We start from the raw sequence: 22,864 nt of genomic DNA, 5'->3' as shown, positions 1-22,864 counted from the left end.
TGATTTAACGGCTGTTAACCAAGGAAGAAATAGTGTGGATAGAAGAGATAAGGGGAGGGGCCGCGCGACATGGATTCTCCTTCCAGGGATGGAATCTTGGAGATTCACTTGTAGGGCATCGCTAGGGTTCTTCGCTTAGGCGGCATTGCTTGAGATGAGCCAGGGCATGCCGTGTTTGCGCTCGTCTAATCAGCTCTATGCTCGGCCAGCGCCCACCCATGATCGGATAGCGAGGAGCCATCGAAATCTCTCGCCAGGTACCTGTAGGAAGGTCCTAGTGCTAGAATCTAGCAGCAGCAGCAGGGATTATGGAGGAGCAGTGGTGGTCTCGATCTCTAGCCGCCGCTGGAGCTGCTGGAATGGCCAGAGGATCCGAGAATTGGTTGCCAGATCGTCGTCGTCGCTGGAGGGGGAGCTCCACGGCAGCAGCGAAGCCGCGGAGGGGGATATTTCGCTCAAGAAACCGGTGAATGGGGGATTTCAAGGCATGGCCGAGGCGTTTGGGATCTCGCCAAGGACGGCCACGGCAATCACTCTGGGCATCTCGGTGGCTGCGCTCGTCGCTCCCTCCTTCATGCGTCCATTCCTCCTCGCCACCACGACGAAGGCCAAAGCTCTCACCCTCATCACGCTGCTGTGTGGCTTCTACATGGCCTGGAACATTGGCGCCAACGACGTCGCCAACGCCATGGGCACCTCGGTTGGATCCGGCGCTCTCACTCTCCGCCAGGCCGTGCTCACCGCCTCCATCCTCGAGTTCGCCGGGGCTTTTATGGTTGGCTCTCACGTAAGCGAAACCATGCAGAAGATCTTGGTGCCCGGGACGTTTGCTGGGAACGATAGCTTGCTCTTTTCTGGGATGCTCTCATCTCTCGCCGCCGCTGGCTCCTGGCTCCAAGTAAGTTCTCCTCTCTCGTTTTGCTCATCGTTTTCTACTCTCATTTCTCTGTTAGTGAGCACTCCACTCCAAAATATATGAAACAGGTTGCCTCCTACTGTGGCTGGCCGGTGTCGACGACGCACTGCATCATCGGCTCGCTTGTCGGGTTTGGACTCGTCTATGGTGGCGTGAATGCGGTTTACTGGAAGTCCCTGGCTCGCGTCGTCTCCTCGTGGATTATCTCGCCGCTTTTGGGAGGCTTGGTCTCTTACGGTGTCTACAAGTGCATCAGAACGGTGAGTTCGACTTAGTTTGTTTGCGTTGTTCTAATTGTTTTTTTTTTTTGTTTTTTTTTTCTAGTTCGTGTATAGCGCACCACATCCGGGTGTAGCAGCAGCACGAGCAGCTCCCATCGCTGTGTTTGTGGGAGTTTTAGCCTTCTCTGTCACGGCTTTACCCGTCCACGGCAGCTCTCTCGTGATGGCAGCGGAAGCCATTGGTCTCGGAGCTTTGGGAGCTGTTATCATCAACTTGATCATTCGTCGGCAACTCGGTGGTCTCATCGGCGAGTTCTGCGATATCCCCGTCAAAGAGAGCTCCGCAGGTGGAGCACCAGCGGCAGCGTCACTCCGGAAGATCAGCTTCACGGACAGGATTGAAGGTCCCACGGGAACACAGCTCCAGATCGTCTACACCGTCTTTGGCTACCTCCAAGTCCTGTCAGCGTGCTTCATGTCGTTCGCTCACGGAGCCAACGACGTCGCCAACGCAATCGGCCCGATCTCTGGAGCTCTGGCAATTCTCCACGGCTCCAAGGCAGTGACCGCGGCGGTGTCGACACAGGTGCTTGCGTGGGGTGGCTTTGGGATCGTGGCCGGCCTGCTGGTGTGGGGATACAGAGTTATCGCGACCATCGGCAACAAGATCACGGAGCTGACTCCTACGAGAGGATTCGCGGCGGAGTTTGCCGCTGCCAGTGTCGTGGTAGGAGCATCGAGGCTGGGACTCCCAATCTCCGCGACTCACACTCTGGTCGGCGCTGTCATGGGTGTTGGATTCGCTAGAGGACTCAACAGTGTCCGCGGCGAGACAGTCCGGGAGATCGTCGCTTCGTGGGTGGTGACGATCCCGGTTGGAGCTCTCCTCACCGTGCTCTACACGAGTTTGTTCCGGCTCCTCGTTCCTTCCCTGGCGTGAGTGGGCGATCGAAGGGAAGAGAAAGTAAGGTGGAAGAAGAACTCCAGAGAACTCGGAAGAACATAGCGATGGAATGGAAGAATAACTCCGAAGAACCTTTTGTCAGGAATATTTACATTGAATTTATACTATGTATATTTACAAATCAAGCGATGATCTTTGGTGATGTTACAATGCCATGAAGCGTCGCTCTTCCAGATCTCGGTCCTCCTCGCGGCTCTCTTCCAGCTGAGGCTCTGGAGCCTGGAACTCCGGCGCATCCAGATCCGCCAGGTTCTTCAAATCCACCACCGACAGCTCCGTTAATCTCTTCACCACCAAGTCCGCCGCCCCGAGCTCAAACACCGGATGCGTCCCCGCCACCGCCACGCACTTCATCCGCGCGTCATGCGCCGCCTCCACGCTCGAGTTGGAGCTCCCAAACACTATACACCGCTCGGGGATGAATCCCAGCCTCTCCGCCGCGTAGAGGAACATCTCCGGATCCGGCTTGCCGCGGTACACGTCCTCCGCCGCCACCACCTCGTCGAAGAATCCCTCCATCCCCACCGCCTCGATCGCCCGCTCGGTGATCCTCCGCGGCCTCGTCGACGCCACGGAGATTGGAACCTTGTATCGCTTGAGCGCCTGGACGAAGTCCCGCGATCCGGGGAGGAGCCGGTAAGTTCCTCGTTGCATGTACTGGTAGAGATCCTCCTTGCGCTTGGCCATCCTCTTGATGTGCTGGAAATCGCGGCTCCAGCACAGGACCTCGGAGATGGCCTGCTCGTTCTTCATCCCCGCCGCGCGCTTGAGAAGGAATGCCGGCGGGAGGCTCTTGCCTTCCTCCTCCGCGATGGCCCTCCAGGCCTTTCTATCGAGGCTGAGATCCTCCTCCACGACCACGCCCTCCCACTCCATGATCACGCCCAGCCATCCACAGCCCATGCGCTCGCGCCGGAGTAGCGGATTGTTGAGCGAGGCATCGTCGGCGCGGTTCCTTGGGGACGGCGCCGCCACAAAGGATTGCTCCAGGTGCTCCCGGCGGCTGTCCCTGCTGGGCACGAACGCCTCTTGCGTGGCCGCCATTGCCATTGCTGCCGATGTCACTGTAGCTCCTCTCCTTTTCTGGAACCTCTGAGGGCTAATCCCTGGGAAAGAACTCGTCGATCGGAGCCTCCCGAGCCCATGGCAAAACTCACAGGATTGAAAGGACTGTTGAGGAGGCACCGGCGCTGGATCGGTGAGGATGATTCTGCCTGGAATTCTTCCCAGAATGGCGGCGCCTGTGAGTCCAGCAGCCATAATTCAGCAGCAATGGCAAGGCGCAGCTGGTCGCGACTAGATCTGTGCAAGGGACGCAAACACGTCTCCTCCGCGTCAAGAACCCTAAAATACGAATAAATGGAAAGATCTTTTATTTCTTGCGCTTACGTGGACCATGGGATTTGCGACAGATGGCAGCATATTTTTCCTTCCTTAATATTCCTAATCTTTATTTTATTGGGAAACGGTTAGTTATTGCTTTATGGGATTCGAACCAGTGACGGGGTCTCCCCTGGCATTGCTGTGGTGCCTCTTGCATAGGTGAGACCTTTCGTTTTTCGCCGGGAAGGACGAGGATTTTGGCGGCTGCCAACCCTAGGCGCTACAGTGTCGTGTGGATCTCCCCGGGAAGCGATGCCTTCTTTTACCCTAGGTTCTGCATTGATGGCGCCAGGATCGTAAATCTCGGCGCATGGATTCCAGGGAGCTGGATCTGCCTCGGTGAAGCTGGGAAATCGATCAGAGATGAGTTTTAGCAGCAAATTTTGGGATATTTTGAGGGGCAGGGATGCATGGAGCTGGATCTAGGCTGAAAATCCAGCTGAGGCGCTGGCATTACAATTGGGGAGCACAATGTGATCGTCCTCGCACAGGGAAGCATGGATTTCAAGAATATCGGGGAGAAGTTCCTCCAGTCTGTGAAAGCTGGACGAGCTCGGAGTTTTATACTGTCTTCCTCTTCGGACAGGCCCGAGGTTTGATAAATTCGTCCAGATCTTTTGAACGACGTGTGTGGACTCTACTTTGCCAGATCCCGGCCAGGGCTGCGGCTGCTGCGGCTATTGCCAAGAGCATCGCTGCTACCCCTCCTCATGATCGTCTTTCGATCGCATCAACCTCTGGAGAGACGCCCTCGGTGTACAGTGCGAAGAAGAGAGGTGAAATTGCGGAACCTCTCGAAGAAGAGTATTTCGAAAAGGCGAGCAAATCTTCACTGGCAAATCAGTGTTACTGAACGTTTCGATCTATTTTCCAGGACTTCGATCCGGTGAGATATCTTCTGGAGCACTTACCCGAGCAACCAACTCAAGAGTTTTTCGAAAACAAGGTTAAGTGAATACCGCTTTTTCTTTCGACAGCTCGTTCTATATAGTTGCCTTGAAACTCTTTCAGGTATCTCAAAGGATGTTGCAGCTTGATGATATAACGGAGAAACTTTCAATTCAGGTTATGGAACATCACGAAGAAATGGGTCTGTGCCAGTGAGGATCATGTTGCTGTTCTTACTGACTGTTATATGCAGTGAAAGGAATGCAAATGGTCACTGAAGTGGAGAAAGATCTACAAGTCTCAAAAATCATATGTAAGGTACTTCTCGTTGCGTAATAGTTGAACTATCTTTCTGACCGAGAAACATCTATTTTAGAATGGTCGCAGGCGTTTGTCTCTTGCAATGCATGAAGTCTCTCAAGACCTTGTAGTCGCTGGAAACGTTCGGAAGAAACAGGTTCTAATGGTACGTTTTCTCTGTATTTTCTGTTGTCACAATACTAATGTTATTAACACCGAATGTCTAGGATATGCTTCCTATTCTAGAAAGAATACAACATGCAATAGACATCAAGTCCCGGCTAGACAGCACCATTGAGGAAGGCAATTACGGCAAAGTAAGCTGTTTCCACTTCAAATTTGCACTTTGATGATTAATTTCTGAATTTGAAGGCGCTACAAATGTGCTCAGAGTGCTTACAACTTCTTGAAGAAATGTCGGGGCTTGCAGCTGTGCAGGACATGAATCATAGTATCGAGGTGAGAACTGCTCTTGCACAAGTAGTAACTCATGCATAAGTGTTTTTCATTTTCACAGGAATGGCTGCAAAAAACTATTGTAAAGGTCGATGAAGTTCTACTTGATGTTTGTAGACAGTTCAACGTTGAAAAATATATGACGGTATAACTTTTCGTCTCTTTTCACGCCGCTGATGCTTATGATTGCAGGTTATTGACGCATATGCCATGATAGACGATGTTCCAGGACTCTCTGATAAGACACAAACTTTTTATGCTCAGATCATTGTAGCAAGGACACATTCGGTCCTGAAGGAGTATCTACCTCAGGTTTATTTGCCTACGACATTATGTATGCCTTATTTGATGTTCCTTGTACAGACGGACGAATTACAAGCAGCTCAGAGAAGGGGAAGGTGAGCAGACAGGAACTAAGATGTCATTTAACATTCGGATATTTTTCAGATTACCATATAATGATCTATGCTTGAGATTGCCAGACACTAGTTACCGTCCCTGCCTTTTCAAAACTCTGGAACTACTCTACGATATACTATGCTCTTATTTCCGAATGATGGCGTGCGATTGGAAACTTCAGGTTTGAATTGAATTTTACATGCTTCTGAACGTAGAATTTTTTACTTTTTAGACATCAGCTGTATCCAACGGTGCCCTTCACCGGAGCCGTAGCCAAGGAAGCTTGAGTCAGCCTGTTCAAGCAGCGCACCGTCATAGCTCGTCCCTGGAGTCAGGAACAAAAGACGATTCTGTCAGTGGAAGGATGCAAAATGGACCAGCATTAACTGAAAATATGCTGGATTCTAGAAACAGGCTGCGGATGGAGGTGGCACGAGCGGTTGGGAAAGGGCTAGAAAAGGGGAGGAAGACTGTCTGGGAGCTTGCTGCGCGAAGAGTATCTGCACTTCTGTCTTCTGATGCGTTCTGTGCAGCTAGTGCTCATCATTTCTTACTGAACCTTGATCTGCTCAACAAGTTTATTCTTGCTGGCGAAGCCTTCAGTGGTGCCGAAGCCATACCTTTGCGAGCTAAACTGGTGAAGCAGAGCGAAAAATATTTTGGAGCTTTTCATCGACAAAACCTCGAGGTAATTTTCCGAACTGTTTTGACGTCGCTCTGAGGTGTTTTTCCGACGGCAGGTCTTACGTATGATGCTAGAAAAGGAACCATGGCAAAGGGTTCCCTCCGGTTTTCTCAAGTCACTAAATCTAGCCGGACTTACAGGAAATGGTGCACCGATAGTTGCGTCAACCACGTCTGAGTCCATGATGCTAAAGCCTGGTGAAAAGTTGGAGGTGCAGCAGGGATTCACCGAGTGGTTAAGGAAAGGGAATCCATTTACTGAGTCGAGAATTGCAGACGTGAGCTCGGGAAAAGTAGACGGTTCTCCCCACGGAAAAATGCCGAGCAATGTGACCCCTAAAGAAGAAGAAGAAGAAAACGAGGATCTTCTGGCGGATTTTATTGACGAGGACAGTCAACGTCCCGGTCGGCTGGAAACCAAATCCAATGCTGGTGATGATGAGCGAATAACATTAACCAGCTCGTCGATAAACATGCTCAGGTTTGGCGCTTGTTTGATTGAAAAATCTTGTTACGTTGTTTTTTATCTTTTGCTGGATAGGTCCATTGATAGATATGCAAGGCTCATGCAAATATTGGAGCCTATCAGTCTGGAAGTTTTCAAGGTACTAGTTTACATACGGCGGGTGGTTTGATATCTTGTGGTTGCTTAATAGGGCCTTAGCCAAGTGTTTGAGCTCTACTTTTTTATTGTTTTCAAAACATTCGGACAACGTGATTTGTTCAGTGGGAGAGCGCCTTCTGACTCTCCTGGTAAGAACACTCATTTCAGTCTGTTTCTGAAAGTACTTTTGTTTCTCAGTAATTTCCGGTCGTCTCAGAGGAGCGTTGGTTAGAATCTCTCAGCAGCTGGAAGAGCAAAGGTTGAAATATGCTGCTGGGCATCCTCAACCCATGAATGCTGGAGTTTTTGAGATGTCGTCACAAGGATTCGGCGCAGGCATGGTTTCTCCCAGCAATTTTTTCGCCATTAAGGTGTTTTTCATTTAGCAGCCACAGGTGGTTGCTAATTCATACTTACTTGACAGGAGCGTACGGTTGCGGCGGAATCGCTCATTTTTCTTGCCACGCTTATAAGAAATTCTCGTCAGCATCTTCAATCGCTACTGCATCAAAATGCTCTACCATTTGTAGACCAGTTTTTTGCCAGAACGGTACAATGACTTGAAACAACTGCTTTGGATCTGATTTGTTTCTTTTTTGTCAGGTCGATGCATCCATAGACTTGAGAGAGCACGTATACAAGACAGGTGCTCGTCTTTTGCTAAATATAGGATCATATTTCGATCGTATATCCAATACAAGATGGGAGCTTAAAGAGCTTGGCATGGAGCACAACGGGTAAGACGTCTCAAAGAGCGAGGGAAGTGTTGTTAATCTGAACTCCGGATGCAGATATGTAGATTCACTTCTTGGCGAATTCAAGCAGTATACTGTGCGCTTGTCAAACGCCGGCGTCTCCAGACAGGTAAAAGCCATTACAAACTTTGTATGTTATCTGACGGCGTTTCAGGTCCATGAACTTCTCCTGCAATACGGAGTGGATATATTGGCGGAGACACTCGTGGAAGGCCTTTCGAGAGTAAGGAGGTGTAATAACGAGGGACGTGCGGTCATGTCTCTGGACCTTCAGGCATGGGCATTTTGTCTTCGTTTCTTGCGAGTATTGAGCAACGCTTGCTGCAGGTTCTAATAAACGGCTTGCAACATCTTGCTCCCGCGAAACTGAAAGCAAACCTCCAGATTGTGGACGCTTACATAAAGGTCTGCTCATTTTTGGCAATTTGGACATTCTTACGAGTTGTTTTCTCGTCAGGCATTCTATCTTCCCGAAACAGAATTCTTGTACTGGGCTAAATCTCATCCGGTGAGTCCATTCCTCCATCAGTATACAGTTCTCACAGTTTCTCTCTTCCTACAGGAGTACTCCAAGCAACAAATCATCAACCTCATCAACCTGGTAGCGTCCATGAACAACTGGAAGCGTAAAACAAGGACGGACTTGCTGGAAAGGATCGAAAGCGGCGATTTGTAAGCGGGAAGTTACCACCAGGGGTAACTGCAATTTTGGTGGTTTTGTATCATAGCAGGTGTGCAATTAATCAATCGGGGATCTGCATTTGCAGAGATCAACAAAAACGGCAGCTCACCTCTGTTCGGCGCTTTCTACTGCGCACCACTTTGGCAGCCGAATGGCCGACTTCTCCTGTGCAAACTCCGCCAGTGCCCTCTGCTTCTTGCTGTTACGTTGGTCCTGATCGGCGACTCTGTGATACATCTTCTGCGGCGTCAACAGGCCATTAAGTTGCTGCTGCTGCTGCCGATCGTCTCTAGTTTGGATCTCCATCCAGCGAGGGAGCTTGGTCTCCGGCTCCGGGTTACGCTTGGCCTGCACAAGCAGCAACGAGAAAACGAATTCCATCTCAGTGCTTTTGATACAAGCGACAGACCTGCGGCTGGGCACTACACTGTCGAGCAACGTGACCGGTCTCGCCACACTTGTAGCACGACGGGGTCGAGGGGGGATTGCTACACTCGCGGGCAAAGTGGCCTTCGCCACCACAGTTGTAGCACTTCTCGCCCCGGCGAGGGGTGGCGGCGGGAGCCGGGGTGGCGGCGGGAGCCGGGGTGGCGGCGCCGTCGTTTACTTTCGGGCACTCGCGCGAGAAATGGCCTTCTTCACCGCAGCTGAAGCACTGCTTTGAGGGCCGCGGCGGCGGCGGCGGCGGTAGTGCCGCTTGCGGAGTGGGAGTGCCGTGGTTCTTCGCGCCTGGGGTGCTGTGGTTCTTCGCGGCTTGGCTCTTCGCTGCTTGGCTCTTCGCTGATTGCGTCTTGGGCGTCGGAGGGAAGGAGTTACCTCTCGTCCTCGTACAGGCCTGGATAGAGAGCATCAAAGCTACCAAGGAGAAGAGAAGAGAAAAGTTCTCACCATGCCAGAGTGACCGGTATCACCGCAGTTGTAGCACGACGCGAGCCTCGGGGCGTCTCCCAGGCCGTCCAGGCAACAAAGGTGGCCAAATTTTTTACAGACGTAGCACTGGATTGCCTGCACAGCAGCGAGCAAGGTCGTGTTGTTCTTCGTATCGGAAGAGCAGTGCAAAGGTCTGTGAGTACCTCCAAGTCGGACGCTTCGTAATCTCCTCGGCACGAGCCATATCCATGGCCCGAGTTGCCACACAGCAAGCAAACGCCTTCTTCCTGCCTGGCTCCTCCTCGTCCTCGCTTGCCTTTCTCGGGGCACGCTCTCGCTTGGTGGCCGGTTTTTCCACACTTGAAGCATTGCGATTGCTGCGACCGGCCCGAAGATTTTTGCTTTGGTTTCGATGGACTTCCAAGGAGCTTACCTGGTTGCAGTGCCTTCCATCGTGAGAAAAGTCGCCACAAACGTAGCATGGCTTTGGAGCCGTGCACTCGAAAGCGAGGTGCCCGGGATCGCCACAGTTGTAGCAAGTCGCTCGCGACGCCTCGATATCTTCCGGATCATCAAAGTAACGAGGTTGACGCTACACACAAAAGAAAAAGAATGCTTAAGTGAGCAAGAAAACCGAAGAACCGGAAAAAACCAAAGCTCTACCAGGATCTTCCGGAATGCCAGATTCTCTGGCGGAGGATTTACTTCTTTCGTCTCAGTTGCTAGAACTGCTGGCTCATCGTCCTTCAACAAAGAAAAAAAAACGTGAAAGAAAAAGGCGATGATCTTCCGTGAATCGTAAACTTTTGCGCTCACCTTGGGCTTTCTGGCCTTGCTTCTCTTCCTCGATCTCTTCTCGGCATTGCTCTTCTCCTCCACTTCTCCCTTCCCATAATCCACACACTTGTTCCTCTTGGAAGACTTCCCATGCTTCTCTAGATCATCGTCTTCGTCCCCCTCTTCGCCGGCGTCTCGCCTCTTCACTCCCTTCTCCTTGACAATCTCTAGAGCGCCATCCCTGTCTGGAGTTAGATCGGTTATCTCTTTCGACTCGTCTACTTTGCTCACATCTTCCGCCGGATCCGAGGGAGAGCTGGAGAGCTCCGCCGCGCGCCGGCTGTGCGCCTTGGACAGAGCTCCCAGAGCCTTGGACAGAATTCCCAGCGTCAAGTCCGCATTCCCCTCCTCCTCCTCCTCCTCCTCATTCCACTCTTCGTCCTCCATCTCCGACGACCGCTCCCAAACCCTGCCCAGCTAGCGATCGCGTTTCGCGACAGCGAAACCCTAATAGTGCCGCCCAAGAACCCTAAAAGACGATGACGTGTCCCATTTCTAGGGCTAAACAATGGCGCCGACGATGACGCAGCTCAATTGCTTCTCCGAGGCGGGCGCCTCGAGCAAGCCATGGATTGGAATGCCGCAGCCGGCGATCGGCTTCCTGGGAGGGAGGCTGTACCAGGTAAGAAAATCTCTAGACATCCCTCGCAAGAGCAGGCGATTCAGCTCGATTCGCGCCGAAATCCCTCCGCCGGAGGTTTTGGAAATCAAGCCTAGCAGTAGCGGCACTGGCAGCAGCAGCGATGAGACGATCCGGCAGTTCCTGGACAGGGATTACAAGTGGGGATTCGTCTCCAATGTGGCGTCCGAGTCCATCCCCAAGGGCCTGGACGAGAGCACTGTCCGTTTGATCTCCTCCAAGAAGAAGGAGCCCGACTGGCTCCTCCAGTTCCGCCTCAACGCCTATCGCCAGTGGCTCAAGATGGAAGAGCCAAGCTGGTCGGACAACACCTATCCGAAGATCGACTTCCAGGACTTCTGCTACTACACCGCCCCAAAGCAGAAGGAGGTGAAGCAGAGCTTGGACGAGGTGGATCCGGAGCTCCTGGAGACGTTCCGGAAGCTCGGGATCCCTCTCACGGAGCAAAAGAGGCTGGCCAACGTCGCCGTGGACGCCGTCTTTGACTCCGTCTCCATCGCCACCACGCACAGGAAAACTCTCGAGGCCGCCGGGGTGATCTTCTGCTCCATCTCCGAGGCCGTCCACAGGTTCCCGGAGCTCGTGAAGAAGTACTTGGGCAGCGTGGTTCCGGTCGCGGACAACTACTATGCCGCTCTAAACTCTGCCGTGTTTAGCGATGGATCCTTCTGCTACATCCCCAAGAACACCGTCTCCCCGATGGAGATCTCGACGTACTTCCGCATCAACGCGCTGGAAACCGGGCAGTTTGAGCGGACTTTGATCATCGCCGACGAGAAGAGCTTCGTGAGCTACTTGGAGGGATGCACTGCCCCGTCCTACGATAAGAACCAGCTCCACGCAGCGGTTGTGGAGCTCTACTGTGCCGAGGGAGCCGAGATAAAGTACTCGACGGTGCAGAACTGGTACGCGGGTGACGCTCAGGGGCGAGGAGGAATCTACAACTTTGTGACGAAGCGGGGGCTGTGTGCCGGGAAGAAATCGAAGATCTCGTGGACGCAAGTCGAGACCGGGTCGGCCATCACTTGGAAGTACCCGAGCGTTATACTGCGAGGGGACGATTCGGTGGGGGAGTTTTACTCGGTGGCCGTCACCAACAACAGGCAGCAGGCGGACACGGGCACTAAGATGATCCACGTCGGGAAGAACTCGAGGAGCCGGATTGTGAGCAAGGGGATATCTGCTGGAGAGTCCCGGAACTGCTACAGGGGCCTCGTCCAGATCCAGCCCACCGCCGACAACTCGAGGAGCTTCTCGCAGTGTGACTCGATGCTCATCGGGAACAACTGCGTCGCCAATACTTATCCTTACACGCAGGTATGCAAAAGCTCCATTAGCTTTCTGCTTCTCGTGGTTTTGATCGAGGTTTCTTTCTGATCTTGTCACTTCCAGGACAAGAACCCGAGTGCTCGAGTGGAGCACGAAGCCACTACGTCCAAGATCGGCGAGGACCAGCTGTTTTACTTCCAGCAGAGGGGGATCGAGCCGGAGAAGGCAGTGGCGACGATCATCGGTGGCTTTTGCCGCGAAGTTTTCAACGAGTTGCCTCTTGAGTTTGCGGCCGAGGTAAATCAGCTTATGAGCTTGAAACTGGAGAACAGTGTTGGGTAAATCACACTTGGTCCAACTACATACATGTTGTATAGATATTTACATCCATGTTCTTCTCTCAAAACAATAAACTCGATGGCAAAGCTGACATAGTCAATGTTAGTCAGCACTTTATTTGTGTGCTAGCTGATTCTCTTCTTAATTTGTGCCATGCAAAGTGCAATGCAAGAAGAGTTTGAGAAGAACAAAAAACCTCTTGTACCAATAAGCATTAATGCCGATGAATTTTAGCGTCTTTACATGGAAACTAGAGCTTACAAGCTGAGCATGGTCTACATCACGTCTGTATCTCCAGCATGACCACTTGCTGCGACACGAAGCAGTACGCAACTACTGGTCAAACAAATTGCACTAATTAAAAGGGCTCGGCGTGGTGATGTTCGCGCAGGGGGATTAGCCATCCATCCTTACATGGATGGCATGTAAGGACCACGCGGATTTTCTCGTCCAAGAGCGATCTCCAAATGAGAGTCGCATGGATGCCCGGGTGGTTAGGTTGTCATCAAGGTCGTGAGGATCTATGACGTGGTGACCTTGCTCTTGCAATTCAGGCCAGCTCTTAGAGTTTGGGTCGTGTCTTCTTTGGTAAAGCTTGATCCACAAGGTGTTCTCAAGCTTGATTGTCTGAATTCTGGAGGTAAAACGTCAGTTGAGTGCTAGAAATCAACCTTATAGGTGCAAATGAATATGGTACTATATTCTAGCGAAGAATAGGTCTTTGTATGTTAGATAAAAATGTTGTATCTATTGTGCATTGTTCCATGGCACTTTGCACAGCGGTTATTGCAATTCCAGTGGCTGCAGAGAATTTTGGATCATATTTCTTACTAAGTGTTTTATCTCTAACACCACTGGAAGCTCGTCATCTTTATTGGTGGTCCTTGCATAGGTTCCAGGCTGCCTGTGTCGTTTAATTGTTCAGGTTATGCATGCATATTGTGTCTTAATCTGTATGACATTCTGCATTTGCAAACGTTATGCCCTTCGTGGTGGAGCAGCAGCAATGTGACCACTGCCGGACTCCATTATTCATCATCCTCCTGATGGCCTCCAGTGGGTTGGAACGGGCTCCAGTCTACAGCATTAATTTTGAAAATAGTTATCAACTTCTTTTATAATTGTTAGATTGGAAATGTGATTTGATGATTGATAGTCTTAGCATGTATGAGTTTTACTCTACCACTTAGTTATCTCAAAGAACACATACAAGGTAACCATAGATTCTCATGACACAAAATCTTGTGACAATGTAGAACAAAGTGTTGATTACAAGCAAGGAAATATAAATCCGTACGACATTTCAGAGGACGATGTCTAGGACAATGTCAAGAGCATGTGACAATTCACTTTGAACAGGGTATGTAAGACTAATCTGAAAATTCTCTTACATTTTTACATTTAAGATCATAACAATTGCATCAAAAGAAGATTAACCTCATTGATTTTTACCTTAACAAGAAGGCTGTACAGATCACATTTATGTCTACCACCCAAAGCAATGGTAGATCTATGTCAAGTCATTAAATTTAAAATTTGTTTGTATAGTATTCTATATAGTCAGAAGAATGTTGTAGTGTTGATAATGCTTGTGTACAAGAAGTTGCTCAATAGCCACTTGAAAATCTGGATCTTTAGGCAAGAGAGTTGTATGTATATAAGCTCAAGTGGCTCTTTAGCAACTTCTTGTAGGGGTATCATCAACACTGCAACATCCTTCTGATTAAATGGAATACAAACCTTAAATTTTTTATAATATCTATATCATATTTTAATAGTATTTTATCAATATGGTCTATAAAGTGTTTTGAGAAATTTTTAGTATCTAACTTACCATTAGTAGAAGATTGACATTTTTTTTTTTTGCCCTACTACTTGTTTTGCAACTATTCAAACTTTAATTGTTCGACTGTAACCACATAACATCCAACAATTGCACCAACTACTATTCCAAAGTCAAAAGAGGGGGAAGTTATTGCTCTTCCAAGAAGATGAATGTAAAGGAAAAAAATAAAAAAGAAGAAATTAAAAAAGTTATAAGGAAATGGAGATTTAAATGATTCAAAAACTAGATCTAAATCAAAATCCCAAATCTAAATACTCCTTAAGAACAATCAAAACTATCCTTCTCCTCCACCAACCAATTTAAGTGTATAGAATATGAAAATGGAATATAAAAATGTGTATATGAAACGAATTTGATGGCCATCAAAATCCCACTACAATAATATTAATATATGGCATTGTAGCCATCTTCACAATGATAAAATTGAAATTTATGGATAGATACTTTTATGGTGTATTGCCTTACATATTAATGCAATTGACAAGAATTATTATACTCCTTAAAAGAACATGGGGTAATGTGCATTGAGAAGACTTAAAAATTCATCTAGATACACATTTTATTAGTTAGAACAAGTTACTTTTAAGGATTACAATATCCATAAACTTTTTAAAGGCTCCAAAGATCTTTGGATTGAAAACAAGATGATCATTATACTGCAAAAACTCACAACTTTTGTAACTTTGTCGGAGAACAAAATAAATAAGATCTTCCACGCCACATGCTCTACCTCTAGCCATTGGTCTCCATCAGAAAAATGTTGTTATATATAGTTGATCCTAATAGGCTTTACAATAGAATATGCTCTGCCAGGTTATTGAGATTCTATCTTAAAACCCTACGCCCTATTTTAGGGTTTCACTCAGCGCAGGGAGCGGCTGCGGCTCGGCGCTTTGCTGCTGCTCAAATGCTCGCGTCGCCGCAGCTGCGGGCCTTCAATGACATAAGAATTCGATTTGTCTCGGGAGCGGGGAGAGATGCGGCGGCAGCATCAGGAATCGATGTCACGGCCAGGCTGTGCTGCGATCAGCGCGGCTCGTTTGTGGAGTTTGTGGGGCATTTTTCAGAGGGGGATGAAGCTCCAGCTCCTTTCCAGGAGCAATTTTACTTGCAGCGCTGTCAGGTAAGCCTTCACGGCATGATCTAATTTTGTTATTGATTTTTTTCTTTTGGCTGGTAGATTTTTAGAATAGGCCCATCGACTCAGCTTTGGATTGTGAATACTGTCGAGGATGAAGCAAACAAGGTAGAGTATTAGGTTCCTCTAGTGCTTTGATGCTAGATATTTTGTAGGCTGTGTATCCTAGAACGTTTACCGCGGAATTCAAGTCAGAAGAGTCGAGCGACACATTTTTTGATGCGATCCACAGCCCGAATAAAGGTTTTTTTCTATCTTTTGAAACAGAAGTCATTACTAAGGACGATGTCTCTGTTGCAGCAATGAAACTGCCTAATGGCTCTACAGAAGTCGCGAAGGATTCCAGTAAGTTTGATAAGAAGATCGAAGCGTCGTCTGCCAAGATGTATTTCCACTACTATGGACAACTCCTCCATCAACAAAATATGTTACAGGACTACGTGAGAACAGGTTTTCCCTTTTCTCAGCGAAACAATGCGATTCGGTTTTCAAGTCAGGGTTCTCTTTTTATTATGACCAGGCACTTATTATGCCGCTGTGGTGGAGAATCGTGCGGACTTTCAGGGCCGAGTTGTGGTTGATGTCGGCGCTGGAAGTGGCATATTATCTCTGTTTGCTGCTCAGGTAAGTTACTTTAACTTCTCGAGAATCTCCTTTTGTGTTTCTAAGTCTTTTGGTGGAAGGCTGGTGCGAAGCATGTCTACGCAGTAGAGGCTTCATCCATGGCAGATTATGCACGAAAACTGATTGCTGGCAACCATGTGTTATCTCAGCGCATAACAGTAAGCATTGCAGGTTTATCAACCTTAAACTCATGTCACTGTGGCCAGGTAATTCACGGTAAAGTGGAAGATGTCGAACTTCCGGAAAAAGCAGATGTTCTTATTTCCGAGCCCATGGGTGAGCTCTTGGAGGTGCTTGTGTGTTTTACAGCCCTTTTTTGCTATTGCAGGAACTTTGCTTGTAAACGAGCGAATGCTAGAGTCGTATATCATCGCTAGAGACCGGTTTTTGGTCCCTGGCGGGAAAATGTTTCCTGGTCTTGGGAGGTGAGTTTTTTGTCCCTCAATACTTGCTCTCAGTGGCATACGTGTATTCTCAGAATCCACATGGCTCCCTTCAGCGATGAATACCTTTTCGTCGAGATTGCTAATAAGGTACACTTATCTTGAGGATAGTCTTCTAAATTGCATCCTGGTGTATCGACAGGCACTGTTTTGGCAACAACAGAGCTACTACGGTGTAGACCTGACCCCTTTGCATAATGCCGCATTTCAAGGCTATTTTTCTCAGGTACCACCATTCAGTTCTTCATTGTTGCTGTGGTCTAAATAGTATGTGCAGCCCGTAGTTGATGCATTTGATCCACGACTTCTCGTTGCGCCTCCAGCCATGCATTCTCTTGATCTGACTTCCATGAAGGTATGAATATCGGGTTTGTACTGGAAATTGTGGCAATGCATCTGACTGCAGCTTGTTAGGAAGAAGATTTGTACGACATTGTCATTCCTTTAACCTTTACAGCAACAATGGCTGCAAGAGTTCACGGCATAGCCTGCTGGTTTGACGTCCTCTTCAATGGAAGGTAAGGATGCATTCTAGGAATTTCTTAAAACATGCTTGATCTTCTCGTTATTTGCAGTACTATCCCGAGATGGCTGACAACGGCCCCTGGAGCACCAACGACGCATTGGTATCAACTGAGGCTTGTGCTCTCTCAACCTTTGTACGTTATGGCCGGACAGACAATCACAACGCGGTTGCATTTGTCGGCGCACAGTGCTCAGAGCTATACAATAAATCTCAGCATGTCAAGTAAGTTGTTTGCTTGGAAGACGTCTTGAATCCTCTGAAATCCTGTATAGCCACATCATGGGGAGCCGGGGCTGGCCAAGGTGCAACCATCCAGAGCTCTTCTGGAAAGTTTGATCTCAAGGAACCATACTATAGAATGTCCCAAATGCCAGCTTATACGTGGACTCAAGAACAACAGGTAGCTCTTTCTTTTGCTCTTTCTGATTTTCATAGAAACTCTTCTCTAATCTGTTCAATGCAACAGTTGCAAGATGGAGCGGGGGTCTCACTTCAAGGAGCACAAATGTCACCTTACGGAGCGTAATCACCGCCAAGCTTGTAGCTTGTGGACAATAATGACAGCGATTGATTAACCGCGGCTGGTTTCTCCTTGCCGCCGGCCTTGACCACTCACAAATGCTAGACTCTACTATTTTTCCGCCGCCAATTCACCAAGTCTTAAAGGTGAGCCAAGGTTTTCTCGCTCATGGTATTTGCACCTCTACGTTACAGAAGTTTTCATGTCGATGGCTCTCCAGCGGCTGCTATAGCTATGGAAGCTGAGAGATTGCTCAAAGTTTAGAGAGGTTCTTGGACAGGGTGGAGATTATACCACGGACTGAAGTGTGGAATTCCCAGAGACTCGGCTTTTAGAAGCAGTACGCGAGAAGAGGATTAGCCCGGCACGTGGCAGCATCCTAGCCGTGCGCTAAGCTTCAGCTTCTTAAATTTTCTGGGAGCGCGGGAGATTCGAACCCCAGCCCCCTGAGTTTTCTAAGCTTTTTTTTAGGGCAGGATTCGAACCATAGCCTAGCGTTTTTTTCATGAAAATTTCTTGCCGCCCTGGAGTCTAGTTGAAGCTTTCGTGGGCGGGGCGCGCCATGGCGAGAGGTGAGTCCAGCAGGATGGGGAGCTCCAGACGGCGGAGTAGCGCTGGCGATTTCGGCACTCCAGCGCCGACGCAAGCCTCTCAGGAGGGAGGGTCTGGCCCCCAAATGTCCGCGTCGGAGCTACGATCGATCAGGTCGTGTTACAGGGATCTCAAAAGTGAAATATCAGGTGCGCGCTCTCTTTCTTTCCTTTTCTTTTTTATTGTTTTTTTTCTTTCAAACGCTACGATCACTTATTCCTCTTGGGCATTTGTTCGTAGGCGAGAAGGATGACATTGTGCGTGACTCCCAGAAATTTAATGTGCTCATTGGGCGCGTGGATAGTCTCTATAACAAAGGTATGAACCTTCATTGTGATCTCTTTTCTGGTGAATTATCCCTCGCGTTTTATTTCTTTTATTTTTTTTCTTTTTTCTTTTTTTGTAGTGGAGAGGCCTCGCGAGCAAATAGCCGACCTGGAAGCTATACGCGATCTTTCGGCTTGCGTTGTTCAATATGCAAAGGGCATGCAACAAAACGGTGGCCCAACGTCAGCGGACTTTTGCTCGGTGGCCATCCATAAATGCAAAGACGGCGGTGGCATTGATTGGATGAAGCTCGGCTACGAGGCCTCCGAGTTCATCTGTGACGCTCCTGGGCTCAGCACCATGTAAGTCTCGTCCTTGTTTGAACCATCACGTCTTAACGAAATGTCGCGTTTTTAAGGGTCGGGCCTATGGACATTGTGCCGAAGCAGAGAAAAAGGCCTGCACCGAGGACCCGAGAGAAGCCTGGGCCTTCTACCCGTCCTCAAGAAGTGAGTATATCAGCGAATTCGTGAATCAAGTTTTGATTTTTTTAATTTTTTTAATTTCTTTTGTCTTTCTCCGTTCCAGGTTGAAGCAGTGGAAAATATGAGTACTGAGACGGACAAAAACATTGAAACCATGTTCAGGATTTTGCGGACTCATAAGCGTGTGCGGTTCGAGGCGCTCGTTTTAAAAAGGAAGAGCTTTGCGCAAACAATTGAGAACATCTTCGCGTTGTCTTTCCTTGTGAAAGACGGGAGGGTGGAGATCAGCTGTGACAATGGTGTTATCCACATAGGTACATGTCTCTCAGCAGACTTTCTGGTTGCTGAATGATCTCTCTCTGCAGTCCCCAAGAACGCACCCAGTAAGGATGACCGCGCTAGCGGTAACGTTGTCAACACGCAGTTTGTACTGCGATTGGATTATCAGGACTGGGTGGTCAGACAACTTATGTCCCTCCTCTTTCTGGTTTGGCTGACGCTTTCCCTTTCCATCCAGACTATGCATCAATCACTCGACGAGAATCAGGAGCTAATGCCGGACCGAGTCGAGTCCGCGGCGGCTGCTACTGTGACGCCGATCCGGAAGACATCCCGGAACCGAGCCAGGGAGACAGTCCCAGGCAGCCAATCTCAAGCTGACGAGCAGGAAGAAGAAGAGGGGAGCCAGAGGCGGCCGAGGAAATCACGCCGCCTCCGCTTGGAGAGTAACTGATCAACGACGCCAAGTTGTCAACCCTGTACAGCCATTTTGTAAAGTCTTAACCACGAGAGAGTAAGTGCCCGTGGCTCGATCGCGGCGCTCTTTATCCTTGTGAGAATTTCTTTTTGACGATTACTTGGTAACTTGGCAACTTCACATTTTGGCAAAGCTAAGTCACAGGCGACTAGTATGCATCTTTCCAGCCAAACGCGTAGATCAAGCTTACCCATCGTCTTGAGACTCTCAAAACTAAGAAGATAGACCACGACTGCACCCCGCTAAGCAGTCATCCCCGAAAGATTCAACCAAGCGTTTTGCAAAATCAATGGACCCTCGATTCGATCCATTTCGAAACACACATCCCTCGAAAGTTTCCAATCTGCTGAGCGAGAGAGAGAGAGAGAGAGAGAGAGAGCCGAGCCTTGCTGCGTTAGAACAGACGTGTCTTCCATTCATGAGCTCTTCGCGGCAAATCTGTCCAGAAGATCGCGAGAAAACTACGAGAAACTTAGTTGGCGAAGAAAATACTTGGGTTTAGGGTTTATTCAAGAAGTTCTTGCTATGGACGATGGCGAGTGTCTAGTGTGGTATGCCAATGTTTCGCCGAGCCTAGGTGTTTACCCCAGCCCCGAAGCGACCATCTCGCATCCCACCGCGGCAGCGTTCCGGGCGAGGGATGGAATGCTTTTGCGCGACGTTCTGGGCAGGATTATGGGCCATCGCCCGAGTGTCATGGTTTGCACCCTAGAGCGCAAGGGATGGATGGAAATCCAGGACACCCGGGCGGACGCACGGATCCTGGAAAGAGGGAGGCACGTCTACCTCATGATCATGCACCGTGAAGACGACGTCGCCCAGCGCAGGTTTGCGAGGGATCTGGCGGCGGCAAAGCTGGAGAATGGGATCTTGGAGCTGCGAGGAGCGCCATCGCCCGTTTGGATCCATCCAAACTATCTCCTCTTGGAGGAGCTGATCGAGCGCGAGCTGGAACAAGACCGCTGGCGGTGCTTCCATGTCGTTGGGACTCCCGGGATTGGGAAGAGCTACTTCGCCTTGTACTGGCTCTACAAGCTCGCACAGCGAAAGACGCGAGTTATCCACCGCCTCGATCGCGATGGTGGCGATGGCGATGACGATCGCGATAAGTGGTTTCTCTACGACTTCTCTCTCGAGGATCCTCTCGTCTGGACCGGGCCGTGCTACTACGTTCCACAGGGCTGGGACGGAGAAACTGCGTGGTTGATCGTGGATGGACCATCCAGGAACGTCGGTCACATAGGTCCTACGCTCCAGTGCGCGAATCCAAACCGGGCAGGATACCACAACTTCGCCAAAGACTTTGGCAAGATCTGCCACCTCGAGGCGTGGTCTCTGCGCGAGCTCCTCGCGTGTAACCGGGCGCTGGAGCTGGGATTTAGCGACGAGGAGCTGGCTGCGCGGTTTGGGATCGCTGGAGGACTGCCCAGCCTGGTGCTCTGCAAGAATGAGTCGACCGATGGCTTGAGACGCCGAGTGATGGATGCTGCCGCAAGCGCTGTGGGTGATCCGGACTGGGAGATGGCCCCCGTGAGCGCCGAGGACGGCATTCATGTGCACTACAAGCTCCCACGGTGGAGCTTTGGGCGCTTGAAGCTTCCCTGCGAGAACTTCCAGCTCGTCCTTGGATCGGTGTTCATACAGAGCCTGGCGTTTGAGAAGCTGCGGCGACGAAGGAGAGTGGAGAGCTACCTTGGACATTTCTTTAATTGCAGAGGAACGCTCTTTGACGGACTGGCGTCGCAGATTTTCGAGAAGTTCGCGCTCAAGGTTCTCTCCCGGGGTGGAGCTTTCCAGTGCAAGTCTCTCGAGACCATCGAAGGTTTGGAAGAGAAGCTTGTCTTGCCGAGAAGCGATGGTGGTTTTGTGACGAAGAGTGTCTGTTCTTCCCCTGGACGTATCATCTCAAGGTTCGTTATTTCTTTTCTTTTTATTTTGTTCTTGATAAAAGTTCTTCTTTTGTGATAGCTTCCGGATTCGATCTTCGTGTTTACTGTGAGCTCCAAGCGTCCAGTACATCACATCGCTGTTGCTCAGGCGATCGAGGAGTTTGATCGGTGGCACGGCGAGCGGGGCCTGCCGGCGCCGCGGTGTTACAAGCTCGTCTTCGTCATACCAGATTTGGGGGACGAGCTCATCTTCCAGGACCGGCAGAAATACGTTGAGGAAGATTTCACTACTTGTTCCACCCCATTGGATCGCGATGTCAAGCAGTGCGTCGTGAAAATTCTCTTGTCCAAAAGAAAAAGAAAGAGAAATTATGTAACTCCAAATTTGCTTTAATCCTTACGCAATGGAGTTGGTACTTAAAAGAATTCCTGCAAAGGACAAGACCTTTGTTAACATGTTTCATGGGGGCTGATGCTTGATGTTTGTATAAGCCATGGAAATTTTCGTAGCGCTCGAGAGCTTTTGATTCTATGCCTAGGAAATATGCCCCGTTTTGGCATCTGCGTAAGACTAAGATTACTTTTGATTTTTTGAGTGAAAACGGAGATTCTGCTACGTTCAATGAAATTATGGAAGCATACTCAAATAGATGGCATGGCGACGTTGTGGAGTTATTTTTCTGCGGGAATTTGGGGGATCAGAATCCGAATATCTCAAAGAATCAGTACAATATTCTAGAGAATCCGAATATACGGGCATGGGTGATGCCAGGAGTTCCTGGAGGGAGAACGCTCCTCAGCAACGCCTGCATCTGCAAAGCGGCCCCACGGCTCTTTCCATGATCAGTGTGCTCATTGGGCGTGTGGATAGTCTTTATAACAAAGGTAAGAACTTTCATTGTTCTGGTGATTCATCCCTCTTTCCTCACGTTAGAAGCTATACATGATCTTTTGGCTTGCATTGAAGGACATGCAGCAAAACGGTGGTCCAGACTTTTGCTCAGTGGCCATCCATAAATTCAAAGACGGTGGTGGTATTGATTGGATGAATGTTATGATCTGGCGAAAAAAAAACAAAGATCTAGTCACCCTAGACTATGCTATGCCACCTCTTCAAATTCCTCACCACCCAACCACCCTCGAGCTACTTCATTGCGCAAGGTAGGTTAAGCTAACATGCTTTAATATATCCTTGAGCCTCCCTTTGACCAATGTTGACCATGTGGTCAAAGTTCGCACCTTCCCCCTCAACAAAGTCCTTGTCCCAAGGACAAGTTGTACTGGTGATCACCCTTTCTAGGGAACCTTGCTCAAGCTCCTGATCCATCTTCTATAGCCGTATACATTAAAGAGGCATTGGGCCCGTCACTCCAAGATAATACACCTTTCAATTGGCTGACATAAAATACCGATCACTCTTCCCTATCCGTAAAAACACTAAGGTGTTCCGCTGCTCACTTGACAGAAAGATCACTCGCACAAAAACGAGATTACCCACCTTATATTCCTAGAATTGGCGATGCTCATTGGCAAACTTCTCCACTCTATCCTGAGCTGCTTGTAAATTCCAT

At 49.2% G+C, this 22,864-nt stretch overlaps 7 protein-coding genes across 8 annotated transcripts; 5 read left to right on the top strand and 2 right to left on the bottom strand.

The window, feature by feature from the left end:
* Positions 1 to 33: 33 nt before the first annotated feature.
* On the top strand, positions 34 to 2,243 carry LOC9651450 (inorganic phosphate transporter 2-1, chloroplastic). Its single transcript, XM_002969122.2, has 3 exons — positions 34 to 898; positions 985 to 1,176; positions 1,241 to 2,243. Exons 1-3 carry the CDS (start codon positions 155 to 157, stop codon positions 2,075 to 2,077), a joined length of 1,773 nt encoding a protein of 590 aa, XP_002969168.2. The 5' UTR covers positions 34 to 154; the 3' UTR covers positions 2,078 to 2,243.
* Positions 2,175 to 3,429, bottom strand: LOC9659166 (5-amino-6-(5-phospho-D-ribitylamino)uracil phosphatase, chloroplastic). Its single transcript, XM_002968827.2, has one exon. The coding sequence runs from the start codon at positions 3,359 to 3,361 to the stop codon at positions 2,246 to 2,248; it is 1,116 nt and encodes a 371-aa protein (XP_002968873.2). The 5' UTR covers positions 3,362 to 3,429; the 3' UTR covers positions 2,175 to 2,245.
* Positions 3,430 to 3,604: 175 nt separating this feature from the next.
* LOC9659165 (syndetin) lies at positions 3,605 to 8,350 on the top strand. Of its 2 annotated transcripts, XM_024673747.1 has the most exons (24): positions 3,605 to 4,077; positions 4,134 to 4,301; positions 4,359 to 4,430; positions 4,496 to 4,574; positions 4,626 to 4,690; positions 4,749 to 4,838; positions 4,900 to 4,989; positions 5,045 to 5,131; positions 5,190 to 5,273; positions 5,321 to 5,440; positions 5,492 to 5,526; positions 5,576 to 5,708; positions 5,760 to 6,215; positions 6,268 to 6,692; positions 6,753 to 6,816; positions 6,868 to 6,964; positions 7,014 to 7,186; positions 7,240 to 7,365; positions 7,419 to 7,552; positions 7,607 to 7,679; positions 7,725 to 7,844; positions 7,898 to 7,975; positions 8,028 to 8,078; positions 8,133 to 8,350. In XM_024673747.1, the coding sequence occupies exons 1-24, from the start codon at positions 3,982 to 3,984 to the stop codon at positions 8,244 to 8,246; spliced, it is 3,030 nt and encodes a 1,009-aa protein (XP_024529515.1). In that variant the 5' UTR covers positions 3,605 to 3,981; the 3' UTR covers positions 8,247 to 8,350. The 2 variants fall into 2 exon arrangements, with proteins under 2 accessions (XP_024529515.1, XP_024529516.1); XM_024673748.1 differs by lacking the exons at positions 3,605 to 4,077; positions 4,134 to 4,301; positions 4,359 to 4,430 and having other exon boundaries at positions 4,556 to 4,574; positions 4,626 to 4,685.
* On the bottom strand, positions 8,240 to 10,417 carry LOC112345956. Its single transcript, XM_024673749.1, has 7 exons — positions 9,939 to 10,417; positions 9,786 to 9,866; positions 9,556 to 9,714; positions 9,326 to 9,499; positions 9,141 to 9,257; positions 8,662 to 9,087; positions 8,240 to 8,600 (listed from the first exon to the last, which is right to left on the bottom strand). The coding sequence occupies exons 1-7, from the start codon at positions 10,344 to 10,346 to the stop codon at positions 8,358 to 8,360; spliced, it is 1,608 nt and encodes a 535-aa protein (XP_024529517.1). The 5' UTR covers positions 10,347 to 10,417; the 3' UTR covers positions 8,240 to 8,357.
* A 32-nt stretch (positions 10,418 to 10,449) lies between these two features.
* On the top strand, positions 10,450 to 12,324 carry LOC9659164 (UPF0051 protein slr0074). Its single transcript, XM_002969120.2, has 2 exons — positions 10,450 to 11,916; positions 11,992 to 12,324. The coding sequence occupies exons 1-2, from the start codon at positions 10,468 to 10,470 to the stop codon at positions 12,208 to 12,210; spliced, it is 1,668 nt and encodes a 555-aa protein (XP_002969166.2). The 5' UTR covers positions 10,450 to 10,467; the 3' UTR covers positions 12,211 to 12,324.
* Positions 12,325 to 14,562: 2,238 nt separating this feature from the next.
* LOC9659163 (probable histone-arginine methyltransferase CARM1) lies at positions 14,563 to 17,424 on the top strand. The gene is made up of 16 exons (XM_024673640.1): positions 14,563 to 14,567; positions 14,867 to 15,176; positions 15,234 to 15,299; positions 15,347 to 15,434; positions 15,492 to 15,641; positions 15,712 to 15,815; positions 15,875 to 15,973; positions 16,022 to 16,091; positions 16,144 to 16,240; positions 16,294 to 16,348; positions 16,401 to 16,484; positions 16,536 to 16,613; positions 16,673 to 16,776; positions 16,834 to 17,006; positions 17,057 to 17,184; positions 17,251 to 17,424. The coding sequence occupies exons 1-16, from the start codon at positions 14,563 to 14,565 to the stop codon at positions 17,308 to 17,310; spliced, it is 1,671 nt and encodes a 556-aa protein (XP_024529408.1). The 3' UTR covers positions 17,311 to 17,424.
* Positions 17,425 to 17,587: 163 nt separating this feature from the next.
* Positions 17,588 to 19,555, top strand: LOC9651449 (non-structural maintenance of chromosomes element 4 homolog A). The gene is made up of 7 exons (XM_024673889.1): positions 17,588 to 18,044; positions 18,136 to 18,213; positions 18,302 to 18,524; positions 18,581 to 18,671; positions 18,751 to 18,961; positions 19,013 to 19,104; positions 19,165 to 19,555. The coding sequence occupies exons 1-7, from the start codon at positions 17,867 to 17,869 to the stop codon at positions 19,378 to 19,380; spliced, it is 1,089 nt and encodes a 362-aa protein (XP_024529657.1). The 5' UTR covers positions 17,588 to 17,866; the 3' UTR covers positions 19,381 to 19,555.
* The last annotated feature ends 3,309 nt before the right edge of the window (positions 19,556 to 22,864 follow it).

This window comes from Selaginella moellendorffii, unplaced genomic scaffold, assembly GCF_000143415.4.
Source record: "Selaginella moellendorffii unplaced genomic scaffold, v1.0 SELMOscaffold_11, whole genome shotgun sequence".
Taxonomy (NCBI): Eukaryota; Viridiplantae; Streptophyta; class Lycopodiopsida; order Selaginellales; family Selaginellaceae; genus Selaginella; species Selaginella moellendorffii.
Note: the sequence above shows the minus strand (reverse complement) of the source record. Positions and strands in the feature narration are given on the sequence as shown.

Excerpts from the sequence above, each read along its gene's own strand:
- LOC9651450 (XM_002969122.2), top strand. The coding sequence starts at position 155 with ATGAGCCAGGGCATGCCGTGTTTGCGCTCGTCTAATCAGCTCTATGCT. Across the intron at positions 899-984 it reads CCGCTGGCTCCTGGCTCCAA|GTTGCCTCCTACTGTGGCTG; the intron begins GTAAGTTCTCCT and ends TATATGAAACAG. Across the intron at positions 1,177-1,240 it reads TCTACAAGTGCATCAGAACG|TTCGTGTATAGCGCACCACA; the intron begins GTGAGTTCGACT and ends TTTTTTTTCTAG.
- LOC9659166 (XM_002968827.2), bottom strand. The coding sequence starts at position 3,361 with ATGGCTGCTGGACTCACAGGCGCCGCCATTCTGGGAAGAATTCCAGGC.
- LOC9659165 (XM_024673747.1), top strand. The coding sequence starts at position 3,982 with ATGGATTTCAAGAATATCGGGGAGAAGTTCCTCCAGTCTGTGAAAGCT. Across the intron at positions 4,575-4,625 it reads GGAACATCACGAAGAAATGG|TGAAAGGAATGCAAATGGTC; the intron begins GTCTGTGCCAGT and ends TGTTATATGCAG. Across the intron at positions 7,976-8,027 it reads TTGTGGACGCTTACATAAAG|GCATTCTATCTTCCCGAAAC; the intron begins GTCTGCTCATTT and ends TTTTCTCGTCAG.
- LOC112345956 (XM_024673749.1), bottom strand. The coding sequence starts at position 10,346 with ATGGAGGACGAAGAGTGGAATGAGGAGGAGGAGGAGGAGGAGGGGAAT. Across the intron at positions 9,258-9,325 it reads ACGAAGCGTCCGACTTGGAG|GCAATCCAGTGCTACGTCTG; the intron begins GTACTCACAGAC and ends GCTGCTGTGCAG. Across the intron at positions 8,601-8,661 it reads AGTGTAGTGCCCAGCCGCAG|GCCAAGCGTAACCCGGAGCC; the intron begins GTCTGTCGCTTG and ends CTGCTTGTGCAG.
- LOC9659164 (XM_002969120.2), top strand. The coding sequence starts at position 10,468 with ATGGCGCCGACGATGACGCAGCTCAATTGCTTCTCCGAGGCGGGCGCC. Across the intron at positions 11,917-11,991 it reads ATACTTATCCTTACACGCAG|GACAAGAACCCGAGTGCTCG; the intron begins GTATGCAAAAGC and ends TGTCACTTCCAG.
- LOC9659163 (XM_024673640.1), top strand. Across the intron at positions 15,300-15,346 it reads TCGAGGATGAAGCAAACAAG|GCTGTGTATCCTAGAACGTT; the intron begins GTAGAGTATTAG and ends GATATTTTGTAG. Across the intron at positions 16,349-16,400 it reads TCGTCGAGATTGCTAATAAG|GCACTGTTTTGGCAACAACA; the intron begins GTACACTTATCT and ends GTGTATCGACAG.
- LOC9651449 (XM_024673889.1), top strand. The coding sequence starts at position 17,867 with ATGGCGAGAGGTGAGTCCAGCAGGATGGGGAGCTCCAGACGGCGGAGT. Across the intron at positions 18,672-18,750 it reads CTTCTACCCGTCCTCAAGAA|GTTGAAGCAGTGGAAAATAT; the intron begins GTGAGTATATCA and ends TCTCCGTTCCAG. Across the intron at positions 19,105-19,164 it reads TGGATTATCAGGACTGGGTG|ACTATGCATCAATCACTCGA; the intron begins GTCAGACAACTT and ends CTTTCCATCCAG.